A 13948-nucleotide genomic window follows, 5' to 3' on the forward strand; every position below is an offset into this window, starting at 1 on the left:
GGTGATTCTGCGATGTATGTCTTGAAAGCCGCCTTGGAGAAAGTTTACCCGGGGCAGAATGTCCTTGACTGCTGTTCCCTGACTAGAGGGGAACATTCCTGCCTGGCGATTGTTGCGCGATGCCCATTTATCCATTGTCGTAGTGTCTGCATGGTCTCGCCAATGTACTACGCCTTGGGACATCCTTTCCTGCAGCGTATGAGGTAGGCACCGTTGGCCGAGTTGCACGAGTATGTACCGCGTACCTGGTGGCTGGTATTCTCATGTGTAATGGTGATACTCATGTCGATGATCCGGTATGTCTTGTAGAGGTTGCCATGGCAGGTTTGTGTGGTGTTGTTCCCCTGAAGGCTGGGTAGTTTGCTGCAAACAATGGTCTGTTTGAGGTCGATGCTCACAATGATGAAGGGCCAAGCCCTGTTGCCCCCCTCCCCTCCGAGACCAGGGATGGAGCTGTTTGCATTTCTCACACACCAGATTCCAGCTAACTTGCTGCAGTGACCGGACCCAGCTTGGATCCTTCCTGTTGGATGTTTTTATTAAATCCAACTTGAAAAGAACATTTGTTGTGTTCTTGAAGATTTCAGAACAGCCTCATAATTTCCACATGGCAGAATAAAGCAGCTGCTTAATTGGCAACCCTTCCATAAACACTCCCTCCACCGCCGCTGAACAGTCAGCCGTGAGCACCATCTGTCACCCTCGGCAAATGTTCGGACATTTCCAGCCCCGCTTGACCCGCAGTAACAACACAGGTGAAATTAGATGTCATTTGAAAATACCGGAGGTCCTTGGCTGAGCCAATAAACTGCAGCCACCAGGTTTGTAAAATTAATACAAGTAACATTTTATTATGTACAGTAATATAATTAAACTGACTAATACCCCTTTCCAACTCAACTCACTCTACACACACATAGACACACACACACAGACACACACACACACAGACACACACACACATAGACACACACACACATAGACACACACACACATAGACACACACACATAGACACACACACACACATAGACACACACACATAGACACACACACATAGACACACACACATAGACACACACACACATAGACACACACACACACATAGACACACACACATAGACACACACACACACATAGACACACACACATAGACACACACACATAGACACACACACACACATAGACACACACACATAGACACACACACATAGACACACACACATATAGACACACACACACATAGACACACACACACATAGACACACACACACACACATAGACACACACACATAGACACACACACACATAGACACACACACACATAGACACACACACATAGACACACACACACATAGACACACACACATAGACACACACACACATAGACACACACACATAGACACACACCACATAGACACACACACACATAGACACACACACATAGACACACACACACATAGACACACACACACATAGACACACACACATAGACACACACACACATAGACACACACACATACACACACACACACATAGACACACACACATAGACACACACACATAGACACACACACACATAGACACACACACACATAGACACACACACACAGACACACACACATAGACACACACACATAGACACACACACACACATAGACACACACACACACATAGACACAGGCACAGACACACACACAGACAGACACACACAGACTGATGCACACATACACATAGGGACATACACACAGGCACATACATACACACAAACACACACACAGACAGATGCACACACACAAACATCCACACACAGACACATAGACACAGACACACACACAGACACACACAGACGCAGACACACACACACAGACACACATAGACACGCAGACAACATAGAGGGAAAGGGTGGTGGAGAGGGAAGGGAAGATGATAAAGTGAAAACGATCAAAAATCTCTGATGCCCGATGATGGTTTTCAGTTAAAGTCTTTCAGAATTTCAGGCTTTTGCATCAATGTTTCTTTCCTCTGAGCTTGGGAAGGTTTTTTCTGGCAAGGCATCTCCTTTCTTTGTAGATTCAGGATCATTTCAACGATATAGTAAAGCTGTACCAGACACTCACTGGTTTTAGAACAAAAAATCAGTCTTTTACTTCAGCAGAAGAGAGAGAAATACCTCCTCTTCCTTTCAACTTCTGCCCCGCTCTCTCAGAAGCATCCTGCAGAACCAATCTGTTGTCAGCCAGAATACTGTCCCAGGACAACCCACAGCCAGCCAATCGTACCGACTTCCTCCAAAGCTGGTTCTTTACATTTATCCGGCGCGATTAATCTGATTTCTCCCCTCCAAAAAAAACCCAATCCTGGAACACACTGTCCTGATTAGCAGGCTGCCTCAGCTTCAGCCCACTGCTTCAAGGCATATTCTGATTATGAGCCCACAGACTAAAAATAACAAACCAACCAAAATAAATGGTAACAAAGAGAAATCAAAAGGAAGGACTTTAACACATCTACAAGACGCACTGTGGGAACTCACCAAGGTGCCTCAGACAGCATCTTCCAAACCCACGACCACTGCCATCTCGAAGGACAAAGGCAGAAGGCACATGGTTACTGCACCACATGAAAACTCCCCTCCACGCTACACACCATCCTGACTTGGAAATACATCACCGTTCATTCGCTGTCGCTGGATCAAAATCCTGGAACTCCCTCTCTAACTGCGCAGTGGGTGTATCTACACTATGCAGACTGCAGCGATTCAAGAAGGAAACTCATCACCATCTTCTCAAGGGGCAATTAGGGATGGGCAATAAATGTTGGCCTAGCCAGCGACCCCCACGGCCCGTAAATGAATTGAAAAAAAATTCAAATCTATTCCAAAAAATACTGCTTTCAATGTTGGTAAGTATTAATAGTTTTGCTCTATCTTTTTCAGGCTTCCAGTTTCTGAGGACTGTTTCTGTGTAACGTGAATGCAACAACTGAATTTGAAGATCCAGAAAAACATCAGAGAAGATCATGGACTTTGTTATGAAACAAGCTCTGGGAGGTAAGCACGATCATTGGGGAAAAACATGGACCACTTCAGAGTTAACTGTAACATGTGCGCCTGCTGGCAATACATGTGCAATGGGGGAATGAACTGCAGTCAGATTCTTTACAAAAGAAGAATAAGTAAAATTTAGGCATGGGATTATCGGTCAAGTATCAACAAAGCCAAAGATAAAAATTAAAGAATAAAAATAAGTAATGGAAAAGGTAATAAATTACATTCAATAAAACAGAGATTTTATTGATGAGACAATAATGAAACAGTTGACGTGAAAGTACTATACAAAAACAGTAAAGAGAGCATTCAAAGATGAAGGAACAAAAGAATAAGAAAATAATAAAGGAATTATAAGAAACTGGAATGATTCAAGAAAGTGTCAGAGTTAATTCCCCGCAGTGGCCTGTTTCCAAATGTTAACAATGAATTGTTGAGCTTTCCTTATCTATTGTGAACAATGAATAATAAAGGGCATGATGTGAATGATAAGGAGTGAATTATGTGAAATAAAGAGGGTGATGGGAGTGATAAGGACATAGAGGAAACAAATGATGTAATGTGAATAACAAGTATTGTAATATAAGATGTGCAATGGCCATGTGTGTACGGAGGCTGATAGCAAGGAGGAGTGTACGGTGTGTAGTAAGGAGCCTGATTTGTGTAAGAAGGGTTTAATATGAGCAATAGGGCATTGTTACTCCTGCTATCTGACATCACAGTCCTCCTTACAGTGAGTGTCGTCTCGAGATGCCACAGGGACTCCCCTGATTTCTGATTGTAACTCCAGTGGGAGATTGAAGAGCCACAGTTACAGTGTGACCTGCAGATTATTGCCGTTACCCAGATATTTTGCAGTATTTCACGAAAGGAACAGAGGAAATTGAGAGAATGCCCACAAAGTTTCAGGATATAGTCAGTGTTTTAAAATTTTCCAAGGGTCCACGCACATTACCACTCTGTGTAAATCAGCAAAAACTCAGCAGAAGCTCATTCTGGTTCGAGGCTGTTTCCAAACTGTACAGTGAGCTGGATTCTAACTGACAGGCAAAACCCCCACAGTCATCAACAGTCAAGGCAACTGCAGCCTTGAACCTTGTGCTTCCAGCTCATTCTCAGCTGCAAGTGCAGTGTCAGCAAGTCTGCCATCCAAAAATCTATCAAACTGGTTATTGATGCTTTGCATAGCAGAGGCAGAAATCTCATCACCTTCCTTCACGGGTAACTTTCAGCACAGCTTTCCCCACCTCCTCGCTGGAATACTTATTGACCAGAATTCCCTCCCTCTCCCACCCATATCCCAATCCTGGGCCCTTCTACCTCCTCCGGCTCTGATCTGTGACCCCGGCTGTTCCTGAACCCTGACACCGATCGGACCCTCCTGCCCCCACCTGACCCCTGATTAGCCACTTTTCTCTGGCCCTGATCGTTGATCCTCATCCCAGTCAGATTTCCTTGCCCCCCCCTCTCCCCCACCTCCGGCTGTGACATGCATTTGTAACTGCTCTCAGTCCCTAATCTGGCCCTGTCCTCAATCCGATTGTCCAGCCCTCTCCCCCAGACCTGACTCCCAATTGGACCCCTTCTCCACCTGGCTCTGACCCCTGACCCCGATCAGACCCCCTGTTCCCTCTGACCCCTGACCCCAATCAGACCCTCTGTTCCTTCTGACCCCTGACCCCGATCAGCCCCTGTTCTCTTTGACCCTTGACCCTGATCAGACCCCCTGCTCCTTCTGACCCCTGACACCAATCAGACCCTCTGTTCGCTCTGACCCCTGACACCAATCAGACCCCCTGTTCGCTCTGGCTCTGACCCCTATTCCTCACACGTGGCATTGTAATCAGTGAGATGCCTCTGATGGGTATGGCGCTAACAATTGTACACAAAGACTCGAATCGGTACAAGAGAGGCTTTATTACAGTGAGATGCTATTCCTTCGGCTGCAGCTGTAGAATGGCATCTCAGGGAAACTTATGAATATTTATACTGCTCCCTGTGGGCGGAGCTAGTTGGCAGGGGCTTACCGGAAAACCTGTAATACAGGTACTGTCGTACATCCCCTAATGCAAGCATACCGTCCCGTTCTCCCTCTCTACCTCCCCGTTTCCCCGGGGGTTGTAGCGGGTCGTCCTGCTGGAGGCGATACCCCTGCTGAGCAGGAACTGACGCAGCTCATCGCTCATGAATGAGGATCCCCTGTCACTGTGGATATAGTCGGGGAAACCGAACAGGGCGAAAATGGAATCAAGGGCGTTGATGACGGTGGCAGACGTCATATTCGGGCATGGGATGGCAAAGGGGAACCTAGAAAATTCATCGGCCACACTAAGGATGTAGGTGTTGCGGTCGGTGGAGGGGAGGAGCCCTTTGAAATCCACGCTGAGGCGTTCAAAGGGGCGGGACGTTTTCACCAGGCGCGCGCGATCTGGCCGGTAGAAGTGCGGCTTGCACTCCGCACAGACCTGGCAGTCTCTGGTGACTGTCCGTACTTCCTCGATGGAGTAAGGCAGATTGCGGGCTTTGATCAGATGGTACAACCGGGTGACCCCCGGATGGCAAAGGCTCTCGTGCAAGGCACGGAGCTGGTTCACTTGTGCGCTGGCACATGTACCTCGGGAGAGGGCGTCTGGGGGCTCGTTGAGCTTGCCGGGGCGATACAAGATCTCGTAATTATAGGTGGAGAGCTCGATTCTCCACCGCAAGATTTTGTCATCCTTGATCTTGCCCCGCTGCGTGTTGTTGAACATGAAGGCTACCGATCGCTGGTCAGTGAGGAGAGTGAATCTCCTGCCGGCCAGGTAATGCCTCCAGTGCCGCACCGCTTCAACGATTGCCTGGGCCTCCTTTTCAACAGAGGAATGTCGAATTTCGGAGGCGTGGAGGGTGCGGGAACAATGCCACGGGTCTGCCTGCCTGATTCAGCGTGGCGGCAAGGGCGACATCTGAAGCGTCGCTCTCTACTTGGAAGGGCAGTGTCTCGTCTACTGCGTGCATACCAGCCTTGGCTATGTCTGAGCGAATACGGGCGAAGGCCTGTTGTGCCTCGGCCGCGAGGGGAAATTGCGTGGACTGGATCAGTGGACGGGCCTTGTCCGAGTATTGTGGGACCCACTGGGCGTAGTAAGAAAAGAACCCCAGGCATCGTTTGAGAGCCTTGGGGCAGTGGGGGAGGGGGAGCTCCATGAGGGGGCGCATGCGGTCGGGATCGGGCCCCAGTAGTCCGTTTTGGACTATGTAGCTGAGGATGGCTAAGCGGTCTGTGCGGAGCACGCATTTCTCCTTGTTATGAGTGAGATTAAGGAGAGTGGCGGTGCGGAGAAATTTTGCAAGGTTGGTGTCATGGTCCTGCTGGTCATGGCCGCAGATGGTGACATTATCTAAGTACGGAAACGTGGCCCGCAGTCCGTACCGGTCAACCATTCGGTCCTTTTCTCGTTGAAAGACCGAGACCCCGTTAGTGGCGCCGAAGGGAACCCTGAGGAATTGATAGAGTCGATCGTCTGCCTCGAAGGCAGTGTAGGGACGGTCCGATTTACGGATGGGGAGCTGGTGGTAGGCGGATTTCAGTAGTAGAGAAGATCCTGTGCAATCTGATTGACCATATCAGATATGCGAGGGAGAGGGGTACGCGTCGAGCTGCGTGTACCGGTTGATGATCTGGCTGTAGTCCACGACCATCCTGTGCTTCTCCCCAGTTTTAACCACTACCACCTGGGCTCTCCAGGGACTGTTGCTGGCCTCGATAATACCCTCCCGAAGCAGCCGCTGGACCTCGGACCTGATGAAGGCCTTGTCCTGGGTGCTGTACCATCTGCTTCTGGTGGCGACGGGTTTGCAATCTGCAGTCAGATTGGCAAAGAGGGAGGGAGGGTCAACCTTGAGAGTCGTGAGGCCGCAAACGGTGAGGGGAGGTAAGGGTCCACCGAATTTGAGGGTGAGGCTCTGGAGGTTACATTGGAAGTCCAGGCCCAGTAAGAGTGTCGCACTGAGGTTGGGGAGAACGTACAGGCGGAAACGGCTGAATTCCACGCCTTGTACGGTGAGTCCGACCAGACAGAAGCCCTGGATCGGGACAGAGTGGGATCCGGAGGCCAGGGAGATCCGCTTGTTGGCGGGATGGACCACGAGGGAGTAACGCCTTACCGTGTCCAGATGGATGAAGCTCTCGGTGCTCCCGGAGTCGATGAGGCAGGAGGTCACGTGGCCGTTGATGAGCACCGTCGTAGAAGCGGTGACCAGGTTGCGAGGATGGGATTGGTCGAGCGTCATGGGGGCGAGAAGCGGGCGATCGCCCGAAGAGTCTGACGAGTCCGATGCGTAGCAGCAGCAACCTGGGTCCCGTGATCCAGTTCCGAGTGGAGCACAAAATGGTGGCGTCTGGAGTACCTGCGGGGAAGAAGATGGCGGCGCCCATGCAGCGCACGTTACGGGGGCGGGGCAAGATGGCGGCGCCCACCGATCGCACGTGGAGTCGGGGGCAGCAGACGACAGAGCTCATTGCGCGATCGGCTGCGGCGAGGGGGGGAGTTCGGGCGCGATAGCGCCAACTGCGTGGGACTGACACACCGCTGCAAAGTGGCTTTCTTGCCACAGGATTTGCAGGTCCCGGTGCGGGCTGGGCAGCGCTGGCGGGGGTGCTTCTGCTGCCCGCAGGAGTAGCAGCGGGGACCCCCAGGGTGCGCAGTGCGGCGAGCAGTGGAGGCATACTGCGCGGGAGCGGCCCCAGTCGGGGGGGTCGGTTGTGGGGTCCACGAGGGGTAGGATGAGTGATTTACCAGGATGTTGCCTGGTATGGAGGGCATTAGCTATGAGGAGAGGTTGAAGAAACTTGGTTTGTTCTCACTGGAACGATGGAGGTTGAGGGGCGACCTGATGGACGTCCAAAAAATTATGAGGGGCATAGACAGGATGGATAGTCAGAGGCTTTTCCCCAGGGTAGAGGGGTCAATTACTAGGGGGCATAGGTTTAAGGTGCGAGGGGCAACGTTTAGAGGAGATGTATGAGGCAAGTTTTTTACACAGAGGGTAGTGGGTGCCTGGAACTCGCTGTCGGAGGAGGTGGAGGAAGCAGGGACGATAGTGACATTTAAGGGGCATCTTGACAAATACATGAATAGGATGGGAATAGAGGGATACGGACCCCGGAAATGCAGAAGATTTTAGTTCAGACGGGCAGCATGGTCGGCACGGGCATGGAGGGCCGAAGGGCCTGTTCCTGTGCTATACCTTTCTTTGTTTTTTGTTCAGCATGGCAATGATCTGTTCTATCAATGTCTGTGTAACAGTTTGACCCTCACCGTAGATGTGCTGGATACCTGTACACGGGGTCAGCATCATTGTCATGTCATGGATGGGCCTTGCTGCCCAGTGGCCACTTTTGATTGGTCCTGATAGCTCCAGTCTAACCGTGACAGCGGACCACCGCAGAATGGAAGCCAGGATACCAGGCCGGGACCTGTATAGTTCTCTGTATATGTTGATATTCCTTCGAGTGGGATGGGTCCATTTTTGAGCCTGGAATAGGGAAAGATCCACACCCATAAAACACACTTCTTGCAGACGGTGTCATGTTACAATGTGGGGTTGGCTGTAATCCTGGCAAAGCTATTGACCTGTTCCATCTGTTTCTCTCCGGCTGGACAGAATGTAATATCACTAGCTCTCATTGGGTAGAGAGCCTTTACTGTAATATCACTAGCTCTCATTGGGTAGAGAGCCTTTACTGTAATATCACTAGCTCTCATTGGGTAGAGAGCCTTTACTGTAATATCACTAGCTCTCATTGGGTAGAGAGCCTTTACTGTAATATCACTAGCTCTCATTGGGTAGAGAGCCTTTACTGTAATATCACTAGCTCTCATTGGGTAGAGAGCCTTTACTGTAATATCACTAGCTCTCATTGGGTAGAGAGCCTTTACTGTAATATCACTAGCTCTCATTGGGTAGAGAGCCTTTACTGTAATATCACTAGCTCTCATTGGGTAGAGAGCCTTTACTGTAATATCACTAGCTCTCATTGGGTAGAGAGCCTTTACTGTAATATCACTAGCTCTCATTGGGTAGAGAGCCTTTACTGTAATATCACTAGCTCTCATTGGGTAGAGAGCATTTACTGTAATATCCCGCACAGGACTGGTGGGGTGAGAATGACTATCTTCCCCGTGGCTCTCACGGAGAACAAGGGGCGGGGGAACTCTATTACCCATTATATAAAATGTCAGCTGTAAGGCACCATCAGAGTTGAGGAAGCCGGAGGGATCTCCCAGGTAGCGTACACATTGTTATTTCAAATAAACCTCGTCCATTTTACTCTGTGTGGACTTCCCTTGACCTTATTAAAACGGCAGTGAACTGAGATGTTGTAAATCTCTCCAGCCTGGAAGGAAGCAGTCACATTACAGCCATTGAGAATGCAGTCCTTGCCCTGCTCTGCGATTGCAGTTGTAGTTTGTTAAGAACCCGGCTGATGTTAAATATAAGGGTTTTCCAGTATTCCAAATTCCAGCAGGAAAGCGTGGAATGACGGTTCCTAAATGTACAGATGTGAAATGAAAGAGAAAATGCTGGAAAATCTCAGCAGGTCTGACAGCATCTGTAGGGATGCCCCCCCCCCCCCCCCCCCCCCCCCCCCCACACACACACAGAAGCGCTATGATTCGACTGTCTACGTTTTGGAAAAAGGCCCTGGGATGAAGATCGGAATGGATCTAAACAGGAAGAGGAACCTTGGCTGTACGTTCATCTTGATCGTCTGCACTCTCCCCGCCAGGGAGAGTGGGAGTGAGCCCCACCGTTGAAGGTCTCTTCTTACTTCCTCCACCAGGCTGTTCAGGTTCCACTTGTGGATCTGTGTCAGTCTCTGGCTATCTGGATCCCCAGGTAACGGAATCTGTTTTGGGCCGTTTTGAACGGGAGCCCCTCCAGCTCTGTCCCTCCCCCATTTGGGTTCTCTGGGAATGTCTCGCTTTTGCCCAGGTTAAGGTTGTAGCCCGAGAAGGTTCCAAACTCTTTCAGTATTTGCAGTATTATCATCTTTGCTTTAACTCTGAAATTCTATACCCTATTGTTATCAACTTCTCTTCGGTAAATGTCTGTCTACAGTGTTGCCCGGCTAATCTGCATATCAAAGTCATTAGTTTCTTCACCTCAGCCAATCTGTATTCCTATTTAAAAATAAAAACAGAAAATGCTGGAAAAACTGGAGAGAGAAACAGAGTTAACGTTTCAAGTCCATATGACTCTTCTGTAGAACCGTAAAGGGATAGAAATGTGATGAATGATCGACTTGGTGAGGGGGTGGGGCAGATTGGAAAGTTAGGGATGGGTGAGGGGGTGGGGCAGATTGGAAAGTTAGGGATGGGGTGAGGGGGTGGGGCAGATTGGAAAGTTAGGGATGGGGTGAGGGGGCGGGGCAGATTGGAAAGTTAGGGATAGGGTGAGGGGGCGGGGCAGATTGGAAAGTTAGGGATAGGGTGAGGGGGTGGGGCAGATTGGAAAGTTAGGGATGGGGTGAGGGGGTGGGGCAGATTGGAAAGTTAGGGATGGGGTGAGGGGGCGGGGCAGATTGGAAAGTTAGGGATAGGGTGAGGGGGCGGGGCAGATTGGAAAGTTAGGGATAGGGTGAGGGGGCGGGGCAGATTGGAAAGTTAGGGATAGGGTGAGGGGGTGGGGCAGATTGGAAAGTTAGGGATAGGGTGAGGGGGTGGGGCAGATTGGAAAGTTAGGGATGGGTGAGGGGGCGGGGCAGATTGGAAAGTTAGGGATGGGTGAGGGGGCGGGGCAGATTGGAAAGTTAGGGATAGGGTGAGGGGGCGGGGCAGATTGGAAAGTTAGGGATGGGGTGAGGGGGTGGGGCAGATTGGAAAGTTAGTGATAGGGTGAGGGGGTGGGGCAGATTGGAAAGTTAGGGATAGGGTGAGGGGGTGGGGCAGATTGGAAAGTTAGGGATAGGGTGAGGGGGGGGGGCAGATTGGAAAGTTAGGGATGGGGTGAGGGGGTGGGGCAGATTGGAAAGTTAGGGATGGGGTGAGGGGGTGGGGCAGATTGGAAAGTTAGGGATAGGGTGAGGGGGTGGGGCAGATTGGAAAGTTAGGGATGGGGTGAGGGGGTGGGGCAGATTGGAAAGTTAGGGATGGGGTGAGGGGTGGGGCAGATTGGAAAGTTAGGGATGGGGTGAGGGGGCGGGGCAGATTGGAAAGTTAGGGATGGGGTGAGGGGGCGGGGCAGATTGGAAAGTTAGGGATGGGGTGAGGGGGTGGGGCAGATTGGAAAGTTAGGGATAGGGTGAGGGGGTGGGGCAGATTGGAAATTTAGGGATAGGGTGAGGGGGTGGGGCAGATTGGAAAGTTAGGGATGGGGTGAGGGGGTGGGGAAGATTGGAAAGTTAGGGATGGGGTGAGGGGGCGGGGCAGATTGGAAAGTTAGGGATAGGGTGAGGGGGTGGGGCAGATTGGAAAGTTAGGGATGGGGTGAGGGGGTGGGGAAGATTGGAAAATTAGGGATAGGGTGAGGGGGTGGGGCAGATTGGAAAGTTAGGGATAGGGTGAGGGGGTGGGGCAGATTGGAAAGTTAGGGATGGGGTGAGGGGGTGGGGAAGATTGGAAAATTAGGGATAGGGTGAGGGGGTGGGGCAGATTGGAAAGTTAGGGATAGGGTGAGGGGGTGGGGCAGATTGGAAAGTTAGGGATAGGGTGAGGGGGTGGGGCAGATTGGAAAGTTAGGGATGGGTGAGGGGGTGGGGCAGATTGGAAAGTTAGGGATAGGGTGAGGGGGCGGGGCAGATTGGAAAGTTAGGGATAGGGTGAGGGGGCGGGGCCAATTGGAAAGTTAGGGATAGGGTGAGGGGGCGGGGCAGATTGGAAAGTTAGGGATGGGTGAGGGGGTGGGGCAGATTGGAAAGTTAGGGATGGGTGAGGGGGTGGGGCAGATTGGAAAGTTAGGGATGGGGTGAGGGGGCGGGGCCAATTGGAAAGTTAGGGATAGGGTGAGGGGGTGGGGCAGATTGGAAAGTTAGGGATAGGGTGAGGGGGTGCGGCAGATTGGAAAGTTAGGGATGGGGTGAGGGGGCGGGGCAGATTGGAAAGTTAGGGATAGGGTGAGGGGGTGGGGCAGATTGGATAGTTAGGGATAGGGTGAGGGGGCGGGGCAGATTGGAAAGTTAGGGATGGGTGAGGGGGTGGGGCAGATTGGAAAGTTATGGATGGGTGAGGGGGCGGGGCAGATTGGAAAGTTAGGGATAGGGTGAGGGGGTGGGGCAGATTGGAAAGTTAGGGATGGGTGAGGGGGTGGGGCAGATTGGAAAGTTATGGATGGGTGAGGGGCGGGGCAGATTGGAAAGTTAGGGATAGGGTGAGGGGGCGGGGCAGATTGGAAAGTTAGGGATGGGTGAGGGGGTGGGGCAGATTGGAAAGTTAGGGATGGGTGAGGGGGTGGGGCAGATTGGAAAGTTAGGGATGGGGTGAGGGGGCGGGGCAGATTGGAAAGTTAGGGATAGGGTGAGGGGGCGGGGCAGATTGGAAAGTTAGGGATAGGGTGAGGGGGTGGGGCAGATTGGAAAGTTAGGGATAGGGTGAGGGGGTGGGGCAGATTGGAAAGTTAGGGATGGGTGAGGGGGGTGGGGTAGATTGGAAAGTTAGGGATGGGTGAGGGGGTGGGGCAGATTGGAAAGTTAGGGATGGGGTGGGGGGCGGGCAGATTGGAAAGTTAGGGATGGGTGAGGGGGTGGATAGATTGGAAAGTTAGGGATGGGTGAGGGGGTGGGGCAGATTGGAAAGTTAGGGATGGGGTGAGGGGGTGGGGCAGATTGGAAAGTTAGGGATAGGGTGAGGGGGGGGGCAGATTGGAAAGTTAGGGATAGGGTGGGGGGGGGGGGCAGATTGGAAAGTTAGGGATGGGTGAGGGGGTGGGGCAGATTGGAAAGTTAGGGATGGGTGAGGGGGCGGGGCAGATTGGAAAGTTAGGGATGGGGTGAGGGGGCGGGGCAGATTGGAAAGTTAGGGATGGGTGAGGGGGTGGGGCAGATTGGAAAGTTATGGATGGGTGAGGGGGTGGGGCAGATTGGAAAGTTAGGGATGGGTGAGGGGGCGGGGCAGATTGGAAAGTTATGGATGGGTGAGGGGGTGGGGCAGATTGGAAAGTTAGGGATAGGGTGAGGGGGTGGGGCAGATTGGAAAGTTAGGGATGGTGAGGGGGCGGGGCAGATTGGAAAGTTAGGGATGGGTGAGGGGGTGGGCAGATTGGAAAGTTAGGATGGGTGAGGGGGTGGGGCAGATTGGAAAGTTAGGGATGGGGTGAGGGGGTGGGGCAGATTGGAAAGTTAGGGATAGGGTGAGGGGGTGGGGCAGATTGGAAAGTTAGGGATGGGGTGAGGGGGCGGGGCAGATTGGAAAGTTAGGGATGGGGTGAGGGGGCGGGGCAGATTGGAAAGTTAGGGATAGGGTGAGGGGGGTGGGGCAGAATGGAAAGTTAGGGATAGGGTGAGGGGGTGGGGCAGATTGGAAAGTTAGGGATAGGGTGAGGGGGTGGGGCAGATTGGAAAGTTAGGGATGGGTGAGGGGGGTGGGGCAGATTGGAAAGTTATGGATGGGTGAGGGGGCGGGGCAGATTGGAAGGTTAGGGATAGGGTGAGGGGGCGGGGCCAATTGGAAAGTTAGGGATGGGGTGAGGGGGTGGGGCAGATTGGAAAGTTAGGGATAGGGTGAGGGGGCGGGGCCAATTGGAAAGTTAGGGATAGGCCAGAGTTAAGGAGAGATTGACAATGATGTCATAGACACCAGACAAAGGGACTCGAGACTGAAGAGTGTTAATAGTGGCAAAGGTAGGATAGGAGAATGTGTTAACAGAGGTTAGTACTCAGTGGGAACAAAACTCAACAACCAAGGACAGTGGCCATGAGGGGG

The 13948-nt window shown here is 51.7% G+C and overlaps 1 protein-coding gene across 1 annotated transcript in view; it reads left to right on the top strand.

The window, feature by feature from the left end:
• Window positions 1–802: 802 nt before the first annotated feature.
• LOC119963578 (complexin-1) overlaps window positions 803–13948 on the top strand; it is a 193317-nt gene continuing 180171 nt past the window's right edge. Inside the window, exons 1-2 of the mRNA XM_038792908.1 lie at window positions 803–821; window positions 2937–3050. Of these exons, the coding sequence (XP_038648836.1) occupies window positions 3020–3050 (31 nt within the window). The 5' untranslated portion in view covers window positions 803–821; window positions 2937–3019. The remainder of the gene's footprint in view (window positions 822–2936; window positions 3051–13948) is intronic.

This window comes from Scyliorhinus canicula, chromosome 3 (genome assembly GCF_902713615.1).
Source record: "Scyliorhinus canicula chromosome 3, sScyCan1.1, whole genome shotgun sequence".
Classification (NCBI taxonomy): Eukaryota; Metazoa; Chordata; class Chondrichthyes; order Carcharhiniformes; family Scyliorhinidae; genus Scyliorhinus; species Scyliorhinus canicula.